At 36.0% G+C, this 19594-nt stretch overlaps 1 protein-coding gene and 1 non-coding gene across 2 annotated transcripts; one reads left to right on the top strand and one right to left on the bottom strand.

Moving 5' to 3' along the window:
• Positions 1-769: 769 nt before the first annotated feature.
• Positions 770-15227, top strand: LOC116158663 (DNA damage-binding protein 1). Its single transcript, XM_031471485.1, has 14 exons — positions 770-972; positions 1022-1170; positions 1216-1478; positions 1524-1812; positions 1860-2013; positions 2063-2398; positions 8222-8558; positions 8603-8766; positions 8970-9285; positions 9344-9467; positions 13083-13407; positions 13457-14074; positions 14121-14347; positions 14784-15227. Exons 1-14 carry the CDS (start codon positions 912-914, stop codon positions 14865-14867), a joined length of 3447 nt encoding a protein of 1148 aa, XP_031327345.1. The 5' UTR covers positions 770-911; the 3' UTR covers positions 14868-15227.
• Positions 15228-15977: 750 nt separating this feature from the next.
• On the bottom strand, positions 15978-16092 carry Trnal-caa. The gene is made up of 2 exons: positions 16055-16092; positions 15978-16022 (listed from the first exon to the last, which is right to left on the bottom strand). It is a non-coding gene; the product is annotated as a tRNA-Leu (tRNA).
• Between the last annotated feature and the right edge of the window lie 3502 nt (positions 16093-19594).

The raw sequence follows: 19594 nt of genomic DNA, 5'->3' as shown, positions 1-19594 counted from the left end.
CACGTGCCGATGTGCTTAGGTTAGGCAACACACATTACATTAAACCACAGACCATCAACAAACAATCCCAAGTTTAAATTTAGGTGACGTTCGATTCAAACGTATAAACTGTAATTTATGTGTAAACTTGTAAACAAAATTATTTTTCTGTTTATATGTCTCTGTGAATAACGTGTGGAATGGTGTACTAGGTTGAGTGGTAGAGCATTAACAGTTGAACGTCTAGGTCAATGTTGAATCGTGCCTAGATTATTTTGTTTTTTCATTTATTTTTAAATAATGAGTGTAAATAATATAATTTGTTTAAAAACAATTTTCCTTTGACTTTTAACTTATTTAGCAATTTATTAATAAAGAAAGCTAACGTACTGCAAATTTTATCACAAATAAATTAAAACTCTGTAACTACCGTTATCTAAAACAATATAATACATTTTAAACTACTTCACTATTTTGGATTATTTTTTTTTATTTATTTGCCTTTATTTTTGAGTGGGCGGGGTTTCAGCCAAGGCTGCTCTACCAACCCAACCCACTATACATTTACAAAATATCCATGCCCGAACCCGGATTCGAACCAGGGACCCTAGCACCACAGTCCAGCTTCAACTGAACTGCGCCACACGGGCCGGCTTATTCTCAAACTAGCAGTCTACTGTGATCCTTAAGAAAAAAGCTTTGCTTTATCTTAAACCATTGTATGCTTAAAACGAGATAAAATTTGACGATAGCTCCTGTACATTTTTAGGCTCGGTATGTGAAGTAATTTTTTGTCGGTTGGTGACACTGTCACTATAAAATTTGTTTTTATTATACTTCAAGCAAACTTCACGCTTAACCGCGTTTTGTGAATTGAACGGTACGCTTTATGTCTCGTTTTATGAAACTTTAGCGCGACAATAGCAATTACGATGGCGTTTCATTATGTAGTCACGGCTCACAAGCCTACCGCAGTAACGTCCTGCGTTACAGGTGAGTAACGAGAGTTTTTCCAAGTTTGAGGCTAAACATAACCTTTTAGGGAACTTCACATCTCCCAACGATCTTAATTTAATTGTAGCGAAAAATTCCCGCTTGGAGATATATTTAGTTACTCCCGAAGGTTTGAGACCCATAAAGGAGGTGGGTCTATATGGGAAAGTAGCGGTTATGAAATTGTATCGTCCACAAGTAAATGTCTCATTTGTGTAGCACTTAATACGCATACGTTTTTAGCAAGAGAATAAAGATTACCTATTTATTGTTACCATGCGTTATCATGCTATGATATTAGAGTGTGTGAGTGATGACGATAACTTAGAAATAATAACGAAAGCTCACGGTAATGTTGCGGATCGTATCGGAAAGCCATCGGACACGGGTATAATTGCTGTCATTGATCCAAGAGCGAGAGTAATTGGTTTACGTTTATATGATGGTCTTTTTAAAATAATACCGCTAGATAAAGAAAACAGCGAATTGAAGGCGTCGAGCATTAGGTGAAACTCACTTTATTAACGGCAGTTGTTTATTTAGTGTTTTAGAATGGATGAACTGCAAGTTACCGATGTAGAATTTTTACACGGATGTGCAAATCCTACGATTGTTTTAATACATCAAGATGTGAACGGCAGACATGTGAAAACACATGAAATTTCCTTGCGTGATAAAGAGTTTGTTAAAATACCATGGCGTCAAGACAATGTGGAAACTGAAGCATCGATGATTATACCGGTTCCGTCTCCTCTCTGTGGTGCTATAATTGTCGGGCAAGAAAGCATCTTGTATCACGACGGTATGACGTCAGTTGCAGTAGCCCCACCGATTATTAAGGTAAGCACTTACGAGCAGCAGATCTGGTGGTAACCTAGCATTTACAGCAAAGTACGATTATTTGTTACGCAAAAGTCGATCCAAGCGGTTTAAGGTATCTTTTGGGCGACATGGCCGGACATCTTTTTATGTTGTTTCTTGATGTGGAAACAAAAGGAGACGGCTCGGATGTAGTTAAGGATCTCAAAGTTGAATTATTAGGTAAGCTGTTACTTCGCTTATATTGTTAAGTAAGTAACTGGCGCTTTAGGTGAGATATCATCTCCTGAGTGCATTACGTATTTGGATAACGGTGTGTTGTACATCGGTTCGAGGATGGGCGATTCGCAACTTGTCAAATTAAATACAAAGGCAGATGATAATGGATCGTATGTGACTATAATGGAGTCGTTTACAAATTTGGCACCTATTATGGACATGTGCGTTGTCGATTTGGAACGACAAGGGCAAGGCCAGTTGGTTACCTGTTCGGGTGCCTACAAAGAGGGTTCTTTAAGAATTATAAGGAATGGTATCGGAATACAAGAACATGCCTCAATTGATTTACCAGGAATTAAGGGAATGTGGGCGTTAACAGTTGCCTCAGGTAATTACATTGCAAAACCGTTGTATTGGTTCTCTTATTTATTATATGTAAGATTAATTTGGATGTACTGAACTTATTTAAAAAGAGTCCAATCTTTCAAATTGAATATAAGCAGAGCAGGGGTTTGCACCGATTAAATCGCCGTACTGTAAGATAATGGCTGCAGCTAGGCAGATTATTCTAAAATGGTCTATGTATGAGTCATGCATGTAATAAGCATAACCCAGCAGTACAGTAGAACCTCACTAAATCCGAATACATTTAGAACAGTTGTTATATTTGTTTAATTTATTTCCATGCCCAAACCCGGATTCGAACCAAGGACTAACTAACTGAAACCCATTGCATATGATCCCCAAGTAACAAACCTGTAGTGGTAGGTAGGAATTACGTTATTTTGAGGAGTGAAATTTAACTAAATGTGTTAAAAACACTCATTATTCAAAATACAAACAAGAGTTGCCTCACCGGCACGAGAGTAGCTCTAGGGTCTTTAGTGATCAAGGAAGGAAAAAGAGCTACTGAAAAGTGCTAGATGCTAGATTTGCATTGTATTGTAAAATTATAATCGCTTTCAACTTGTACAACAACATAGCGGAATTTTATTGCCCTTATAATCATAATTTAACATTTATATTTAAAATATTGTGCCGCCATATTCACGGAAATGAAGGTCTCGGCGGCGAAGAGTTGGCATCTATTACTTTATTGCCCAAAATAGGTCTTAAATCGTAAATTCTTTTTTTCTGAGTAGTATTCCATATCCCCTAGACCGCCTCTGTGTCAACTTCTACCCCAAAACGCAAGGGTACTGATGGCTTTGGCATGTTACCTGGGCATGTAATCAGCTTTATAATAAATGTTTGTTTTGAGGGAAATTCAATTGTCCGCAATATTTTTGGATCACCTGGTATTCAAAGGTTTTGAGAATTAAGTCATTAAGAACAAATTTCAAACATAAGGTAGATTTTAAAAAAAAGTAACGACGTTATCATTTGATACCAAAATTGCCAGGTATGATCTAGGTAGTAGAATGGATATAGGTCTTTCCAATTGTCTTTTTAATTTAACATTTCGTCAACTTTTAATCTTTGCAGTGATCAGGAATACCTACGTAGTTTTTTTGCTTTTCTGTTTAAATGTAATTTTATCTTCGCAGTCCTTAAGGAAATATGGAGTAGGTCATGGAAGGAAAAATGTCATTGAACTCATAATCCATGCTTGTGTAACATTTTCGAATTCTTTGTCAAATAGTAGTTAGTCCAGGAAATATATAGTGTGTCCCAGATCGGGTGGGATTGCATGGGTAACTTTGTTATTATTAAAGATAGAGAATTGGTTAAATGGGCAATGTTTTGCAGTTTTAGATGCTTATTTAAAATTTCCTTTTGGAAATTCAAAATGTCGCATAGGTTCGACGTAAATTCAAAAAAAACTAAAATTGGTCATTTCCTTGAATGTCTTATATCATCGAAAGTATAAGAGATATAAAAAAAGTTTTATATAAAAGTTACTGTCTTTGATACGTTTAATTTAAAATTGATGTCAAAAAAAAATTTAAGGTTGCTACTTTTGAGGAACATTTACCAACTTCCTAAAGTTAAATAGGCGCCATATGGGATTTTTAGATTACTTGATAGATTTTTAAATTCACTTTTCAACGAGCCATCATAACATAAGATTGAAAATAAGATACCAGTTATATCAACGGTTTTTATATTTTAATTAAGTAGGCTGTGATGAATTAAAAAAAACAAAACAAAATCTATTCGAGGCAACAAAACAATGAAAATAATTACATCAGATGTTTAAAAAAATCAGGGACGCACTCATGAGAGGGGGGGTTTGGGCATTACAACTCCCTCCAAAATGTTATATAAGCATTAGGTCTAGAAAAATTTGATTTTTATAACATCACTTATTGACTTATTATCCATACTCACAGACCTACAAATGGTGGTATAACTACAAACTATCCCCTCGAAAAAAGTCATGCCATTATCCAGTTAAAGACATTTCAAGACACTTCGCTTAATTTTACACAATGTATTACCATTGATGCATTGTCCCAGGTAACATTTTGTAGGTGGTTTATCCGCAAGAATATCGAAACTAATAGTTTTACCAGTCCAAGTATATGGACAGATGAATCTTATTTTTCTAACTGCGAAGTGTTCAAATCGACGTTATGAACACTACTCGTCACAGGAAAACCTACATGTTGTAGTTTCACGCCGAAATCAAGTAATATTTTTTTAAATTATGTAATGTATTTTATGGCATAATGGGAAGTCATGTAATTGGACCGATAATCTTCGATGGATCTTTAACTGCTCACCATTATTTACAAATTCTCCAATAAACTTCCTTAAAGGATTTTTCTCGACAACGTATGTTTCGAAGGAAGGGTTAGTTTATGCTACCTACCAACAAACTGGCTGCTCAGGTCACAATTCACGAATTATGTACAGTACATTAAATTATAAAAGTAATTACTTAATTAAAAAATAAAAGTAAAGTGGAAGTAGCTACCACTACAATAATAATAATAATCATCAATGGCAACACGTTGCCTAAACTAAACTGTCTCGAAGTGTGTTTCACTAATAATGGCCAGTATTTTAAACATCTGGTGTAATTGTTTTCATTGTTTTGTTGCCTCGAATAGATTTTGTTTTGTTTTTTTTTATTCGTCACAGACTACTTGATTAAAATACAAAAACCGTTAATATAACTGGTATCTTATTTTCAATCTTATGTTATAATAGCTCGTTGAAAAGAGAATTTAAAAATCTATCAAGTAATCTAAAAATCCAATATGGCGCCCATTTAACTTTAGGAAGTTGGTAAATGTTCCTCAAAAGTGGCCATCTTGAATTTTTTTGACATCAATTCTAAATTAAGCGTATCAAAGACAGTCACTTTTATATAAAACATTTTTTTATATCTCTTATACTTTCGATGATATAATACATTCAAGGAAATGGTCAATTTCAGTTTTTTTGAATGTACGTCGAACCTATGTGACATTTTGAATTTCCATAAGAAAATTTTAAATAAGCATCCAAAACTGCAAAACATTGCCCATTTAACCAATTCTCTATCTTTAATAATAAGAAAGTTACCCATGCAATCCCACCCGATTTGGGACACACTGTATAATTTTAGGATGCAAAATTCATGGTAGTTCTGAACATAGGTTGGTTTTATGTTTTGCGTGACGATGAATCCGAATTTTCCACTTCCCACCAAAAATTCCCCCCGCAACCCCCCAAATTTTGAAAAATAGAAAAAATATCGTTTGTTTTTTTTCGAAAAAAAACCTTTATTTTGTGTATTTCAGTGAAACACTATCTGAAAATTCGGACAAAAGACAAAATTGCCTACAAAAAGATCATAGGGCGAATGGGTTTGGCGTTAACGCGTCTCAGAACATGGCCTTGGTGTCACACACACACCGGGACATCAGACAATCATTGCATGGTCTATCACTGCCTTTGATGTTCAATTTCTTGGTCCATCCCTTCCCCTGTTATGCCTTCTGTTACAACAATCATGTTAGTCGAGAATTCGACCCAGTACCCTGTGTCGTGTCATATTTATAGCAACTTAAGGACAGAACATTTTGAAGCAGAACGGGGGCGGGGTCTGGCAGAATGGATTCCCCCCCAGTATATTTTTTACCAAAATGTGTGGTACCGTTACCGCTTGGACCATAATTTTTGAAACAATCTTAAGGACTGAACCAAAACGCATCAACGGGGAGTACGGAATGCCATCAGAGCCGAAGGTTCTATGATGTGTCTTTCTTGGGGAGTATTCCCAACCTCCCAGACCCCTCCGGTTCAACATTCTACACCAAAATGTAGTATGTAGTATTCTTACCACTTACACAATAATTTTTGGAAAAGGTTTTAAGGGTGAACGCTTTCAGGCTGAACACATCACCGGGGGGTTTGGGAGAATGGAATCCCTCCCCTCCCAGTACAGGACGATATTATGGCAGTTGTAGGGAAATGTAGACTGAATCTCTCTTCTTTCTATATTTTTTAAATATGTCGATGTGTTTCTTCATTCTCAACTTGTCTGAAAGTAGGTGAGGAAAAGTTGGAGGTTGGGAGTTGACTTCCAGATGTTGAAAAATAAAAGAGATTAGGGGGGGGAGGTTCAAATGAAAGATAAAGGGAGGGAAGGAAGAGCGATCATGAACACCGTGGGATGGTAAGCGAAGTTCTTAACTCGGCCCGAGTCGCCAATGCGGATACTTCAAGGCACGCCAGCGCCCCCTACGTGCGTAGTATGTCAAAATGTTTTAGGACGTTTTTGGTTGCATACTTTATCTACATTTCCAATTTGTAGGTATTTTATTGGTGCATCAAAAAAACGATTTCTTAAAAAAACATTTTTTTCACTACTAGCGTCTGATGACATGATTATTAACCTTTTTTCCACTTGTAAAGTAGGCTTTCTCGGCATTTGTTCAAAGTGGTTAATAATGTGGACATTATTAACTAGTAGTCAATAATGAGAACTGTCACGCTGTCACTTTTAGAAAACACAACCCGAAATTTCGCTCAATAAACGTTTGGACAAGTTCTCTAAAATGAATAATTGCCACCATCCCCCATTTCCAGAGAAATTACATACCTAAAATTATCACATTTTGAAACAATTCGAACGAAATTACTCACTTATAATTGCACAAGAGGTTTGTATTTTACCGAGTAAATTTGGGTTGTTTAGGTAATGAAAATCTGTTGCCTAGCAATTAGACGAGACAAACTGTCAACTAATAAAAATGCGACACCGAAGGTGGAACATTTTTAGGTTGACAGTTTTTCGAGTTCACTTGCTAAAAGGAAACAGATTTGAATTCCAACAACCCAAATTTACTCGGTTTAAATACAAACCTCGAGTGTAATTCGGCAGGACAATTTAACGAACAAGAAATTCACCAAACTAATCAATTATTGACAGACGTCAGACTAGTCATATGGGAAAGGATAATGCGATAATTGGTTCGAAAATGAATAAGTGAAAAAACCACTAGTGAATTTGTCGCTGGAAAAGTTGTAGGTAACTTTTGCCGCTGTCAAAGTGACAATTGCACTGCGGCTTATGCGATTTTTTATACATGAGTTGAATTGTGTTTAAAAATATCTCAATGACAGAACAAAATACGGCCTGTTTGACTTGTACTTCCACGTACTTGATTGACATGTTAAATTAATAAACAAAAAATTCTGTCCAACCGTTCACTTTCTTGTCAATATAATATGTTAATTTAGAGGACTTCCAGTGCTAGTAGTGAAAAAATAGTATATATACCACAGTAGAGAAGTCTATTATTGCCTTCGCACCTTACACCCCTCGGCGCAAGCGCCTCGAGATGTAATCTTGGTGCTCAGGCAATAATACTGTATTTCTCTACCTTGATATATAATGTACTATTTTTTTCTTATTTTCAAGATTTGAGGGGGAGTTGCGGAGGGAATTTCTGGTGGGAAGTTAAAAATTTGGATTCAGCAACCCAAATAACATAAAGTAAGCCTATTTCCAGAACTACCATTAATTTAGCAAGCTAATGTCCTCATAATTATGTAGGTACATTATACAATATGAGATTATATATTTTTCCAAATTAAAAACCTCGGTTTTGAAATAAATAGGTAGGTAGAGCCCGGCTTCATTACAATCACGGATATCAAAAACGGCCACAGGATAATAGATGAATTGGTATTGTTGTTATAAACAATTGTTTCAATAAATAAATCAGTTTAAAAAACCATGTGTATTATTAATAAAATTTGTTTGTTTATTTAGATGGAAAACATGATAACACGTTGGTGCTGGCATTTGTGGGCCAAACAAGGGTTCTAAGTCTCAATGGAGAAGAGGTTGAGGAAACGGAAATCGCTGGATTCACATCTGACCAACAAACTTTCTATTGTGGCAACGTTAGATACGAACAAATTATACAGGTCACGCCCGTTTCCGCGCGGCTAGTGTCCGCTCAGAATAAAACGCTCGTCGCGGAGTGGAAACCGCCTACTGAAAAAAATATAAGCGTCGTCGCCTCCAATTCGGAGCAGGTTGTAGTTTCGACCGGTTCCGATTTATACTATATCGAAATACATCAGAACGAGCTCATAATGAAAGGGTGAGGGATAGTAAGCCGGTAAATGCTCTATGATTGACTTTCAGACACACTACTCTGAATGTTGAAATTGCATGCTTGGATATAAGTCCACTTGGTAATAACGCCACGTCGTCGCAATTGGTCGCAGTTGGATTATGGACTGACATTTCCGCCTGTATTCTCAAACTGCCGGATCTTGCAGAAGTCTACAAAGAGAATCTGGGTGGAGGTATGTAATATTCATGGAAATATTTGTGTCAGAATTACTAAGACTGATGCTGTTGGTATTAGTTTAATTCTTCCTTTGTTGGGAGTATCTGTTCAAAAAACTGATTATTTTTTTCACCACCACAATAAAAATATCATCTCACTTTATTTCTGGTGTTTTGTATTTGCCATCTTGAAGTGGATCAAAAAATTTTTACTTTCTAGAAATCATCCCTAGATCTGTACTGATGACGACTTTTGAGAATCATACCTATCTTCTATGTGCTCTTGGAGACGGATCCATGTTCTACTTCTCGTTACACAGAGAATCCGGTGTATTAACTGATAAGAAGAAAGTCACCCTAGGCACACAACCCACCGCCTTAAGAACATTTAAATCCCTTAGCACTACAAACGTCTTCGCCTGTTCAGATAGACCTACCGTTATATACTCATCGAATCATAAGTTAGTCTTTTCGAATGTCAATATGAAAGAAGTAAATCACATGTGCTCCCTAAACGCAGAAGCTTTCCCGGACAGGTTTGATAGTGTCCACATTTGACGTTGGTGGTAATAATCCTTCGGAATTTGTTTACAGTTTAGCGTTAGCGACGGACACTTCAGTTACCATAGGTACAATAGATGAAATTCAGAAATTACATATACGGACTGTTGCATTGCAAGAGTCACCAAGAAGGATAGCATATCAAGAACAGTCTCAGGTGGGTATACTTATACTGCTTTTTATTACAAATATTGACCACCTTGCTCATTCTCGGGTATGAGAAAGTCACTCACAATTCTTTTTAGTAAACCATTTTTTTTTTGTTATTAACGATGACTTCTAAAACAATTTTCTCAAAGCAGTGTTCAATCTAGAGTAAGATAACACTACACTTTTCAATGTTATTTAATTACTTCAATTTTTTAAAGTGCAACAATTTTTGATTCCAGACTTTTATTAACATTCTGTATGCCTATATCCAGTAGTTTTTGAATTATTGACATTTTTAATTAATTATTTTTCCATTAGGTGCAGTAGGCTACTGAAACAATCGTTTTGTTATTTGAATCAAATGTAAAATAGGGCCATCTTAGTGTTCGAATTAATTCGCTAATTTTAAAAACTCGTAGCAACCCTAGAAACTCTAAAAAAATCCTTAGACTTTTAGGATGCAATTAAAAAAAGGAGCACACTTATTTTGAATGTTTCAAAAGATATGAATGTTTGAATGGTTCCTAGCGTCTTCAAATTTTTGCAGAAAAATTGTCATATGTCAAAAACTATGACACATATTGCTATGTGCAATGGCAAACGATCACTAAACCACCCACAAAACACTTTAAAAGAAATAATTATAATTTTTCTAGGGCACATCCGGCCTACGCCTCGACGAAAATCTCGATAATGACCTAAATCTGAATAATTAGAGAAATTAGGCAGCCTAAACCGCCTCCACGATTCCAAAGAATTAATTAACATTTTTAATGAACACTTGATGTAATTTTGGGTACGAAATCGAATAATTTAATATGAAAACTCTTCTCTAGGTCGTAATTTGTACTGTTCTTCAAACCTCAAAATTGATACGCAATGGCATCGCACTTTTGTTTTCAAATAGCAACCTAAAATTTTATTTTAAAGACCTTATTTTTCTGTGTGTAACCTACAAAAATTGTGTGAGAAATGTCAAAGTTAAAAAACTAAAAAAACGGTTACTATGATTTCGTTAAAATTTTGCAAATGTACATTAGGCATAAAGGATGTAAAACTGTCAAAAACTTTAATTCTTATTCTTTCGTTTCGATTGGATAAGGAGCTGTATAGACTTTAAACAGTATATGAATTATTAGTAACACAAACAAGAGTAAAAAAGCGAAGACGTTAAACTGTTGTGTCAAGAATTTGGCACTTTTTTTAAACTATAGCGCGTTCGCTTATGGACTAATTGCCTCTCTTACTAGTTTGCGTCATTCTGCGATTATACTATCCTTGTGTCTGACCGCATTGATGTCAAATTGACATATGATTAAATTGAAGTATTAAAACAAAACATAATCTCCTTGTGCTGTCATTGTCACGTTTGGCAAGCATGTAAGTACTGTATGTCCATAAGCACCATACTGCATTTGGAGGTGCGAACGCGCTGTAGTTAAAACTTGCCAGACGTTTGTCGTATCTGTATCCAGCAGATTCGCGTTGTCGCCGTGCTAAAAGGTCCTTAGGTAATTACGCGCGTGTTTTAAACGCTGTGTAAACAATATTTAGCGTTCTATTTGTAAAATAAATTACCTCTTAATACTTCTCTGCACTCAAATAATTTCGATAATTTGCTATTAAAATATCATCAATTCATAAAAATACCTTTATGTTGGGAACCATTTTGATTTATTTTTTTCGAAAGTATTATTAACAATGGATAGACAAACTCATTTTAACCAATTTGTACAACCCCCATATAAAAAAAATGCAAATTTTTTTCTTCGCAATTAAAGAAATTAGTTAACCCAAGTTTCTACCGCCATTTTGACCGCCATCTTGATTTTTTTGGTTACACATTTTTTGATAAAATAGTATAAATAGTAAAACGTATGTACTAAATAAAAATAAAATAAAAATATTTTTGTTTACAACAAGAAAAGGATCTTACAGTGAGTTTTAGTCGCCATTTTGGGCGCCATCTGGATTTGAGGCTTTAGCAGCCGGATGGCCCACAACAATTCACTCACTTTAAATGAAGCTCTTTACGTCGAATGTGACAAGGGTTATTAATATATTTGAATTTTTTAATGAAAGGACTGGATTTCTTTGACTCATACCAGCTGTCTTGTAAAGTCAAGGTGAGACGGACTATAGGGCTATATTTCAAGTCTTGAGACCAAGGCTCAAAATATTAAATTAATTTTAACAGTAAAACTGCCCGCTAAATAACTAACTAGTTTGTTCTAGATTAAAAACTGAATTGAGAAAATCGTTTCAAATTGTTTATAAAAGAAATTCGAGAATCGTAGTCAAACGTTTTGAGGTGGTCAAATTCCATTTACTGTTTCATAAATTGTGAGTACCTGCAAAAGTTCAAATTCGTGGCTCACCATTGCGATCTCTGTAATAGTGAGACATAGTGTCGGTTAAATGGGGGCAAAGTTGCCCCTTTCTGTGACTAAAAAAACGCATTTGAATTTTTTGAAAAATCTTTCAAAATTACTGAGATATCACAGAAAAACTGAAAATATCAAATTTTGTTTTTATTTTTCCTTCGGAAATTGACGATTCCTCTTAGCACCTTCTGTGGGCACCTTTTTTTTGGAGAATCCAAATCTGCTATCAGAATTTTCATAAATAAAACAGGCTACTAGTTAATTTCTTATGGACTCCATATTGGACTTTTGTTGAATGAGAGACAGCACAAAAAAAGAAAAATAATGACATGTGACACTTTTACATAAATTTACAAGTAAAATTTCAAAATCGAACGTTTTACACTCATTTCTCAGCAAAACATCTGGGTAACTAGATCTTGCTGAATCAATATGGCTATAATGACGATACATTGAAATGAATTTCTTTTTTTATCGTCTTATCTCATTTCGTAAAATTCCAATATGGCGTCCATAAGACGTAAGACAGTAGTAGTCTGCCCCTTCTACATGTAGCGTGTTATGGAAATGGCGATAAAAGATTCAGATTCTCCAAAAAGTGCCCATAGAAGGTGCTAACGAAAACCGTTCATTTCGGACCGTGTAGGCAAGGGAAAATGAAAACGAAATTTGACATTTTGAGTTTTTCGGTGATATTTATTTTCGAAGATTTTTTTTAATGCGTTTTTTTAGTTACAAATTGGGGCAATTTTGGACCTAAAAATATTTGGAATTATACAGGGGGTGCCCAAGTAGTAGGGCGCCAAAATGGTACATTTTTTAAATATGTAAATTACATATAACTCATTTAAGATGAGTTAATGTTTCATAGTAGATGTATTTATTTGACTTACTTAACCCAGGATAAAAGTTATAAAACCTGGAATCAAAATTTAAGTAATAATTTTGACAATATACTGACGCTTGCAAATGCCCAATTTTTCTTACAAATCGAATTATCTTTAAAACTAATACCTTTTCGGATATTAACCATATAATAAAAAATGTACCATTTTGGCGCCCTACTTTGTGGGCGCACCCTGTATAATTCCAAATATTTTTAAAATGTGGAGAATATTCAACCATATCATAATACAAAAGCACTCCATCGAAAAATCTTATCTTCAAGGCATTAAGTTACTCCGCGCAATCGTTGACTCACCCTGTACAATGGCGTTTTTCCATTTTTTACATTGCAGACATTTGGCGTGGTGTCGGTTCGTATGGACATACAAGACTCTACTGGATTGAACCCGGCAAGACCGAGTGCCTCAACTATGACTCAATCAGTCACGGTGTCGAGTAGTGTGGGCTCACTCTCACTAGGCAAATCCAGTGTGAGTGGAATTTCTGGAACAAATCTTACGCCAGAATATGGACAAGAAGTTGAAGTGCACAACTTGTTAATCATTGACCAGCATACATTCGAGGTTTTGCACGCGCATCAGCTAATGCAGCAAGAGTACGCCATGTCTCTGATTTCCTGCCAGTTAGGAGATGATCCGAACATGTACTACATTATAGGTAGGGTGGTTCCACATTTCCAACCTCAAGCTGACATCTAAATGTGTAGGTACTGCTATTGTCAATCCGGAGGAATCGGAACCAAAACAGGGACGCTTACTAATATTCCAATGGGCTGACAATAAACTGACGCCAATTTCCGAAAAGGAAATCAAAGGCGCTTGTTATTCTTTAGCGGAATTTAACGGGAAATTATTGGCGAGCATAAATAGTACCGTGAGACTGTTCGAGTGGACCGCCGAAAAAGAATTGAGGCTCGAATGTTCACACTTTAACAATATCATAACGCTATATCTTAAAACCAAAGGAGACTTTGTATTAGTCGGCGATTTAATGAGGAGCATGACTTTATTGCAATATAAAACAATGGAGGGTAGCTTTGAGGAGATCGCGAGGGATTACAATCCAAATTGGATGACCGGTGTTGAAATCTTGGACGATGACATATTTTTGGGCTCGGAGAACTCGTTTAACATTTTTGTTTGTCAAAAAGATAGCGCAGCTACGGCGGATGAAGAACGGCTACAGATGCAAGAGGTCGGGCAGTTTCATGTCGGTGATATGATTAATGTGTTTAGACACGGGTCACTGGTGATGCAAAATCTTGGCGAAACTTCAACACCTACGACGGGATGTGTTTTATTTGGTACAGTGGGAGGTGCCATTGGTATGCATGTGTAAAGTTTGTTGTACCATTTTACACCGAATTGTAGGCTTGGTCACACAAATATCATCAGAATTTTTCGATTTCTTGCTCGAAGTACAAAATAGAATGTCGTCAATTATAAAGTCGGTAGGAAAAATTGAACATGCACACTGGAGGTCATTCCACACGGACATCAAAACAGAACCGTGTAAGGGATTTATCGATGGGGATTTGATAGAAAGTTTTTTGGATCTTTCTACAGATAAGATGAAGGAAGTTGTTGACGGCTTGCAGGTATGCCAATTTATATATTGTTAATAGTAGGAATGCACTTTTCCCAACATGTCGACTCTAGATAGATACTCATTGGAGTCCCTGCTTGGTCTTTTCAATTCGATCAATTCACTGCAGGATAAGTTCAGTTTATACTGTGTTCCAGTTGTTTCACGATCTAATATGAACGTAACTGCTTATACTGGAGCTTTAGGATTAATTCAACTGAGTTACTAGATTTTACTGTGGTCACAGTATCGAAGTTTCATACAACAAAGGCATAGAGCTGCTGCTAATTGCAACTGCGTACCATTCGTAAAAACAATAACAGTTAATCAACTTGAAAAACGATATCGTGGGTGTCGAGAAATAATTGGAACAGAGGGAATAAGTTGACTATAATTTCTACAAGAGGGCTACCAGTTAATTTTCATTCACTAATACTCTTATCTTTTAGATGATTGGCGATGGTAGTATGAGGCAGGAGTGCACAGTGGACGATCTCATAAAAATGGTGGAAGACCTTACAAGAATTCACTAAGATTTCAAATAAACAAATGTCCTAGTTGCATTTTCGGTGGTACGAACTCCACATATTTGCTCATTTGTTGAGCCTTAAGTTTTGTCTTGTGTTGAATAATTATGTAAGCATGTTCTTAGGATTTCCGAAATTACACATTTCTTGAGTAGTATTTAATTTATTCTCTTTGTATCACTCAATTATAGAAGCGTGAATCTCTTAGTGCAATGCGATTATTCACCTGTCTAGGATTATATGCAAAACATTTCTTCCATTCGCATCTGCTTTGCACTAGGAAATTGGATTGTACAGTCAAGTTTATTCTACGTTTAAAAAATTGTTAATACACATCTTGTATAATAAAATTATTTTTAAAACGTGTTTAATTGTGTTTTTTAAAGTGAAAAGTTTGCAGAACAGCCCTTTGAATTTTCTTTCGAAATTGGTTTCTAGTCTATAACTTTTGATTGAGAAGTCTAATCGAAAAAGTACGAGTTGTTTTGGATTCTACGCCCCAAAATTAATAAGTGTTTTCCCGAGAAATTTTGGTGTAGTCGATTTCTGGTAAAAAAGGAAGGTTATACACTGCCTTTTTTTGAGCCCCGAAAAAAAAATTGTCCCAGATCGACCCGGAAAAAAATTTTCTTATAGAATGTGGCCTGTAGATTCCACAATTTCAAACAGTTCCAAGATTGGGCTACTAGTTCAAAAGTTACAGCCCTTTGAATTTTCTTTTCAAATTGGTTTCTAGTCTATAACCTTTGATTGAGAAGTCTAATCGAAAAAGTACGAATTGTTTTGGATTCTACGCACCAAAATTAATAAGAAAAAGTATTTTCCCGAGAAATTTTGGTGTAATCGATTTTTGGTAAAAAAGGAATTGTCTCAGATCGACCCGGAAAAAAAATTTTCTTATAGAATGTGGCCTGTAGATCCCATAATCCCAGCTTTTGTGACTCAGACAGACAGACGAGCGAAAAAGTGCACTTTTTATTTTTTTAGAGAAGAGTCCCGCAATTTGTAATGATGAATTTATAATTATAGTTGCAAATGATTGCATTTTTTATACCTCGATCATTAAATAAAGAGGTTCAACAAATATCATTCGCTCGATTCTAGAAAAAAAAAGTCTGTCAGAAGTGGGATTCGAACCCACGCCCTCATAGAGGACCAGAACGCTCATATTCCCATTAGCTGGGCAAGGTAACCTTGAGTCTGGCGCCTTAGACCGCTCGGCCATCCTGACAGTTGATATTTTAGCTTCTCTAGTGAGAGATAACCATAAATTTAGGTATTATTAGTCAATAAAACTTGAAAATACATTATACACTAATACTAAATAGCTTTGTATCTGTCTTTAAACTTTCTTCTTTCGTTTTACTATTAATGTCACAACATTCTCATGTAGATTGTGCCAAATGGTAGATAATAATATTATAGTACAAGTTATGAGCGCCTGGCGGGCATGCAAACAACATTGCTTAGTACCTTAAAGACCACCGCTGGTGGCCTACAAGGTAGGAAACTTTTAAGAGAATGATATCGGTTTCGTGTGTGGACATACCAGCCAAACTATAGCTCGATAAAGCCGTTTCTGAAATGTACTTTTGGAGGACTAACACATTGAGAAAAAATAAAATTACATAAGTACATAAACATTCATTATCAAACCCAGGTATAGGATCTCGGAGCTACGTTCTCTACAATATGTCTCTCTTCTTGCCTATCAGCATCAGAGACGAATGCTGAGGAAGAGGAACCATTCTCAGAATCAAACTTAGCTTTAACCTTTTGATTAATAACAATAACCTTAGCCACCTTAGCTGGACAAGAATTTCGTGAGTGTCGTGGACCTCTACAATTCAAGCACCCACCTTTGATAATATCACTCCTTTAGTGAAAACTTGCTAGACGAACTGGAATTGATACGATCAACTTCTGATGATGAAGGTTTTGATTGAATCTCCTCTAGTTCATAAGCTTGTTTTTTTAATCGATTCACTCGCTGCTTTGCCTTTTGTATAGTTTTCTCTAAAGTGCGGTCAGCATCCTCTTGAAATTGAGGGGATAAAGCCTCATCTGAAATACCGACCACTATACGGTCGCGAACAAGATCAGTGAGAAACTGTTCCAAGATCTCCCCCTTTTTCTGTTTTCAGAATTAAATGCGCCACGTTCATCAATTATATTCCGCTTCTCTATAAAAGCTTCGTCAAATGCGACCTTCACAGTTTTATAAGAGTTAAGATTTTCCTCATCAGGAAGTTGGGAGCGAGTCAATATATTGTCACGTACCCAGGCCAGTACCGAAAGACTGCGCAACTCAAGATTTTAAATTCAAAATAACTTTCCCTCCCGAACTAACTGAAGCTCTTTCATAGTCTAAGAACTGAAGCCCATGGCACATGATCATTTAGTCTAGACAAAGCTCCTTAATCTGAAGAACAAAATACTAGGACCACTTACTACGTTGTGTTTTAAGAGTCGCTACAAGATATGTGTTGCTTGTCGGAGTGAGGATCAAGTAAGGAATACAAATAAAACAAGCACATGCTATAAAAATCGGAGATTTAATCAAAATAATTCGCAGTGCAAGATTACATTTAGAAAATGGTAGTTCACCGAAGTACAAATATAACAATAGGCTGGGAAAAAAAAGAACTGACCAAGACAAAAACCAGCCAACGAACTTAATATATTAAACTTTATAGCAAAATTAGTTTTCTGTAATGACATGAATGCATATTATGATGGTTAAGTAAATTAATATGCTGTCGAATCATAGACTCCTCTGGAATTCCTAAAGAATTAATATTTGACACACCTAACATAAAAGAAACAATCATTAAATCATTACAAATAAATGTACATAAGTTTGTATATTGGATGGCTAGTCCAAATTCCACACTGATAGTAGTCTTTAGTTGCTCTGGTCATGACATGTCAGCCTTGTATGAAAACGCTAGGACTTGGCCTCTCAGAAGAGCATTTCACTCGGAAAGGATACCCCAAAGGATACAAAAACAAAAGGGCACAACGAGAACACGCCGCGATCCCTGCACAAGTGAGGTCGGGCCTAGCCAGCGCCCTCATGTACGACTAAACGGGACCCCAAATCTTTCATTCACACACCTCTAGAGGGCCAGTGCAACCCACTAGTTAAAGGTGCCGGGTTATAAAAGACTGAACGCCAAGCTCTCCACCTACGAGTAAAAAATAAGAGGAGAGAATATAACGGTGGTGGAAAATAGCATAGCACGCGATGGAAGTCGTTATCATATTACTTTCTTTGCGCTGGTCAGTTATTATGTCGACTTGACTTATCATAAAGCAGAAGCGACGATGTCAGTTTTGTTTTATTACATCACTGCCAATAACGGCACGTTTCCCCCCACTCTTATAACTACCTTTTTGTCCATGTCCGTCTCGTCCCCCTTTAAGGCAAGGTTCTCTCCTTTTATTTTTTACTCGTAGCTCTCCACCATGAGTACTGACAGTAACCTATCAATAAACAAATCATGACACGTCAAAGCGAGATTAAATATCGGTATCGCAAATATAGCACAGCACAGTTGAAACAAGTTACCCTGCCAATTATTAATAATCATAATTATACCCGGTACAAATACATAGAAGGAGCACATTACAACAAAGCAAAGGAACATGTCGTGGTAAAACATTACTATAAAGTAGTTAATTCTCAATGCCAATTGCATAATATGTAACAATCAACCATCTAACGTTGTACTTCACTCGCCCTCAGATGAAGCACCCTGTAAATAAACAGTATTTAACATATTCCTGCAAAAGAAAGAAAATATGCTGCAATAAATTTAATTATAGATTAACAATGTAGTGTCGATGTTTCCAAATACAGCACGATCTACGAATCGCTATAATATTTATTAAATCTGCATTTATTAATTCTGCATGCTTGCATTGAACATCATCCCCATCTAATTAAAAAACACGTAAATCTGTTAGGAATTCATACTGCGCGTTGGCAGGTAAAACCAGCGCTATAAGGAACAAAGGGATACTGTAAATTGCAAAACAACATATTTACGTAGAAAACGTAATAGAATCTTGCCGGTAGGTATGTCTATGCATTTAATTCAAAGTATGTTCAGTTTAATTATAAAAGAGTAATTTGTATATGTAATGCGCTATAAATGACAATACCCATGCTATACGGGAATACCGTTAATTTGGCATCTAACACCACCATATAATTACTAAATGGATGCAAGAGACGTAAAGATAAAAGGAATACGTCACCTTGTGTAATTGTCGAACTGTACTCACTACTACTACAAATTTTTCGAGATGAAAATTGTTAATATCCACGCGCCCGGTCGATATGGATCATTACCTGCCCTCGTATAGCATTATGTTTGACACTTTTATTGTAAATTATGGTCCATTTAAATGTAGGGCAGAGAAGAAACAAAGCGGGCAAATTCGGTTCCATTACAATATGTTCAGCATTCTCCCCCATACAATAAATTAAAGAAGTCACTTGTTTTTCTTCTGGCTTCTGATCAAGCCCCAACGCCATCTGGTTGGTAACTTTCGAACCTCTTAAACCATTTTTCCGGGCAATGGCAGTCAAATTGAGCAAAACTTGGGACCTCGGTCACTACTATAGAATGAAAAATATGGAGCCCACTATGCGATACAAGCTGAGAACTTATTTTAACGTTTCATTTGTCTCCTCGGAAGGTAAACAAAGAAAATGATCTTACAAA

This window comes from Photinus pyralis, unplaced genomic scaffold (assembly GCF_008802855.1).
Source record: "Photinus pyralis isolate 1611_PpyrPB1 unplaced genomic scaffold, Ppyr1.3 Ppyr1.4_LG1, whole genome shotgun sequence".
Classification (NCBI taxonomy): Eukaryota; Metazoa; Arthropoda; class Insecta; order Coleoptera; family Lampyridae; genus Photinus; species Photinus pyralis.
Note: the sequence above shows the minus strand (reverse complement) of the source record. Positions and strands in the feature narration are given on the sequence as shown.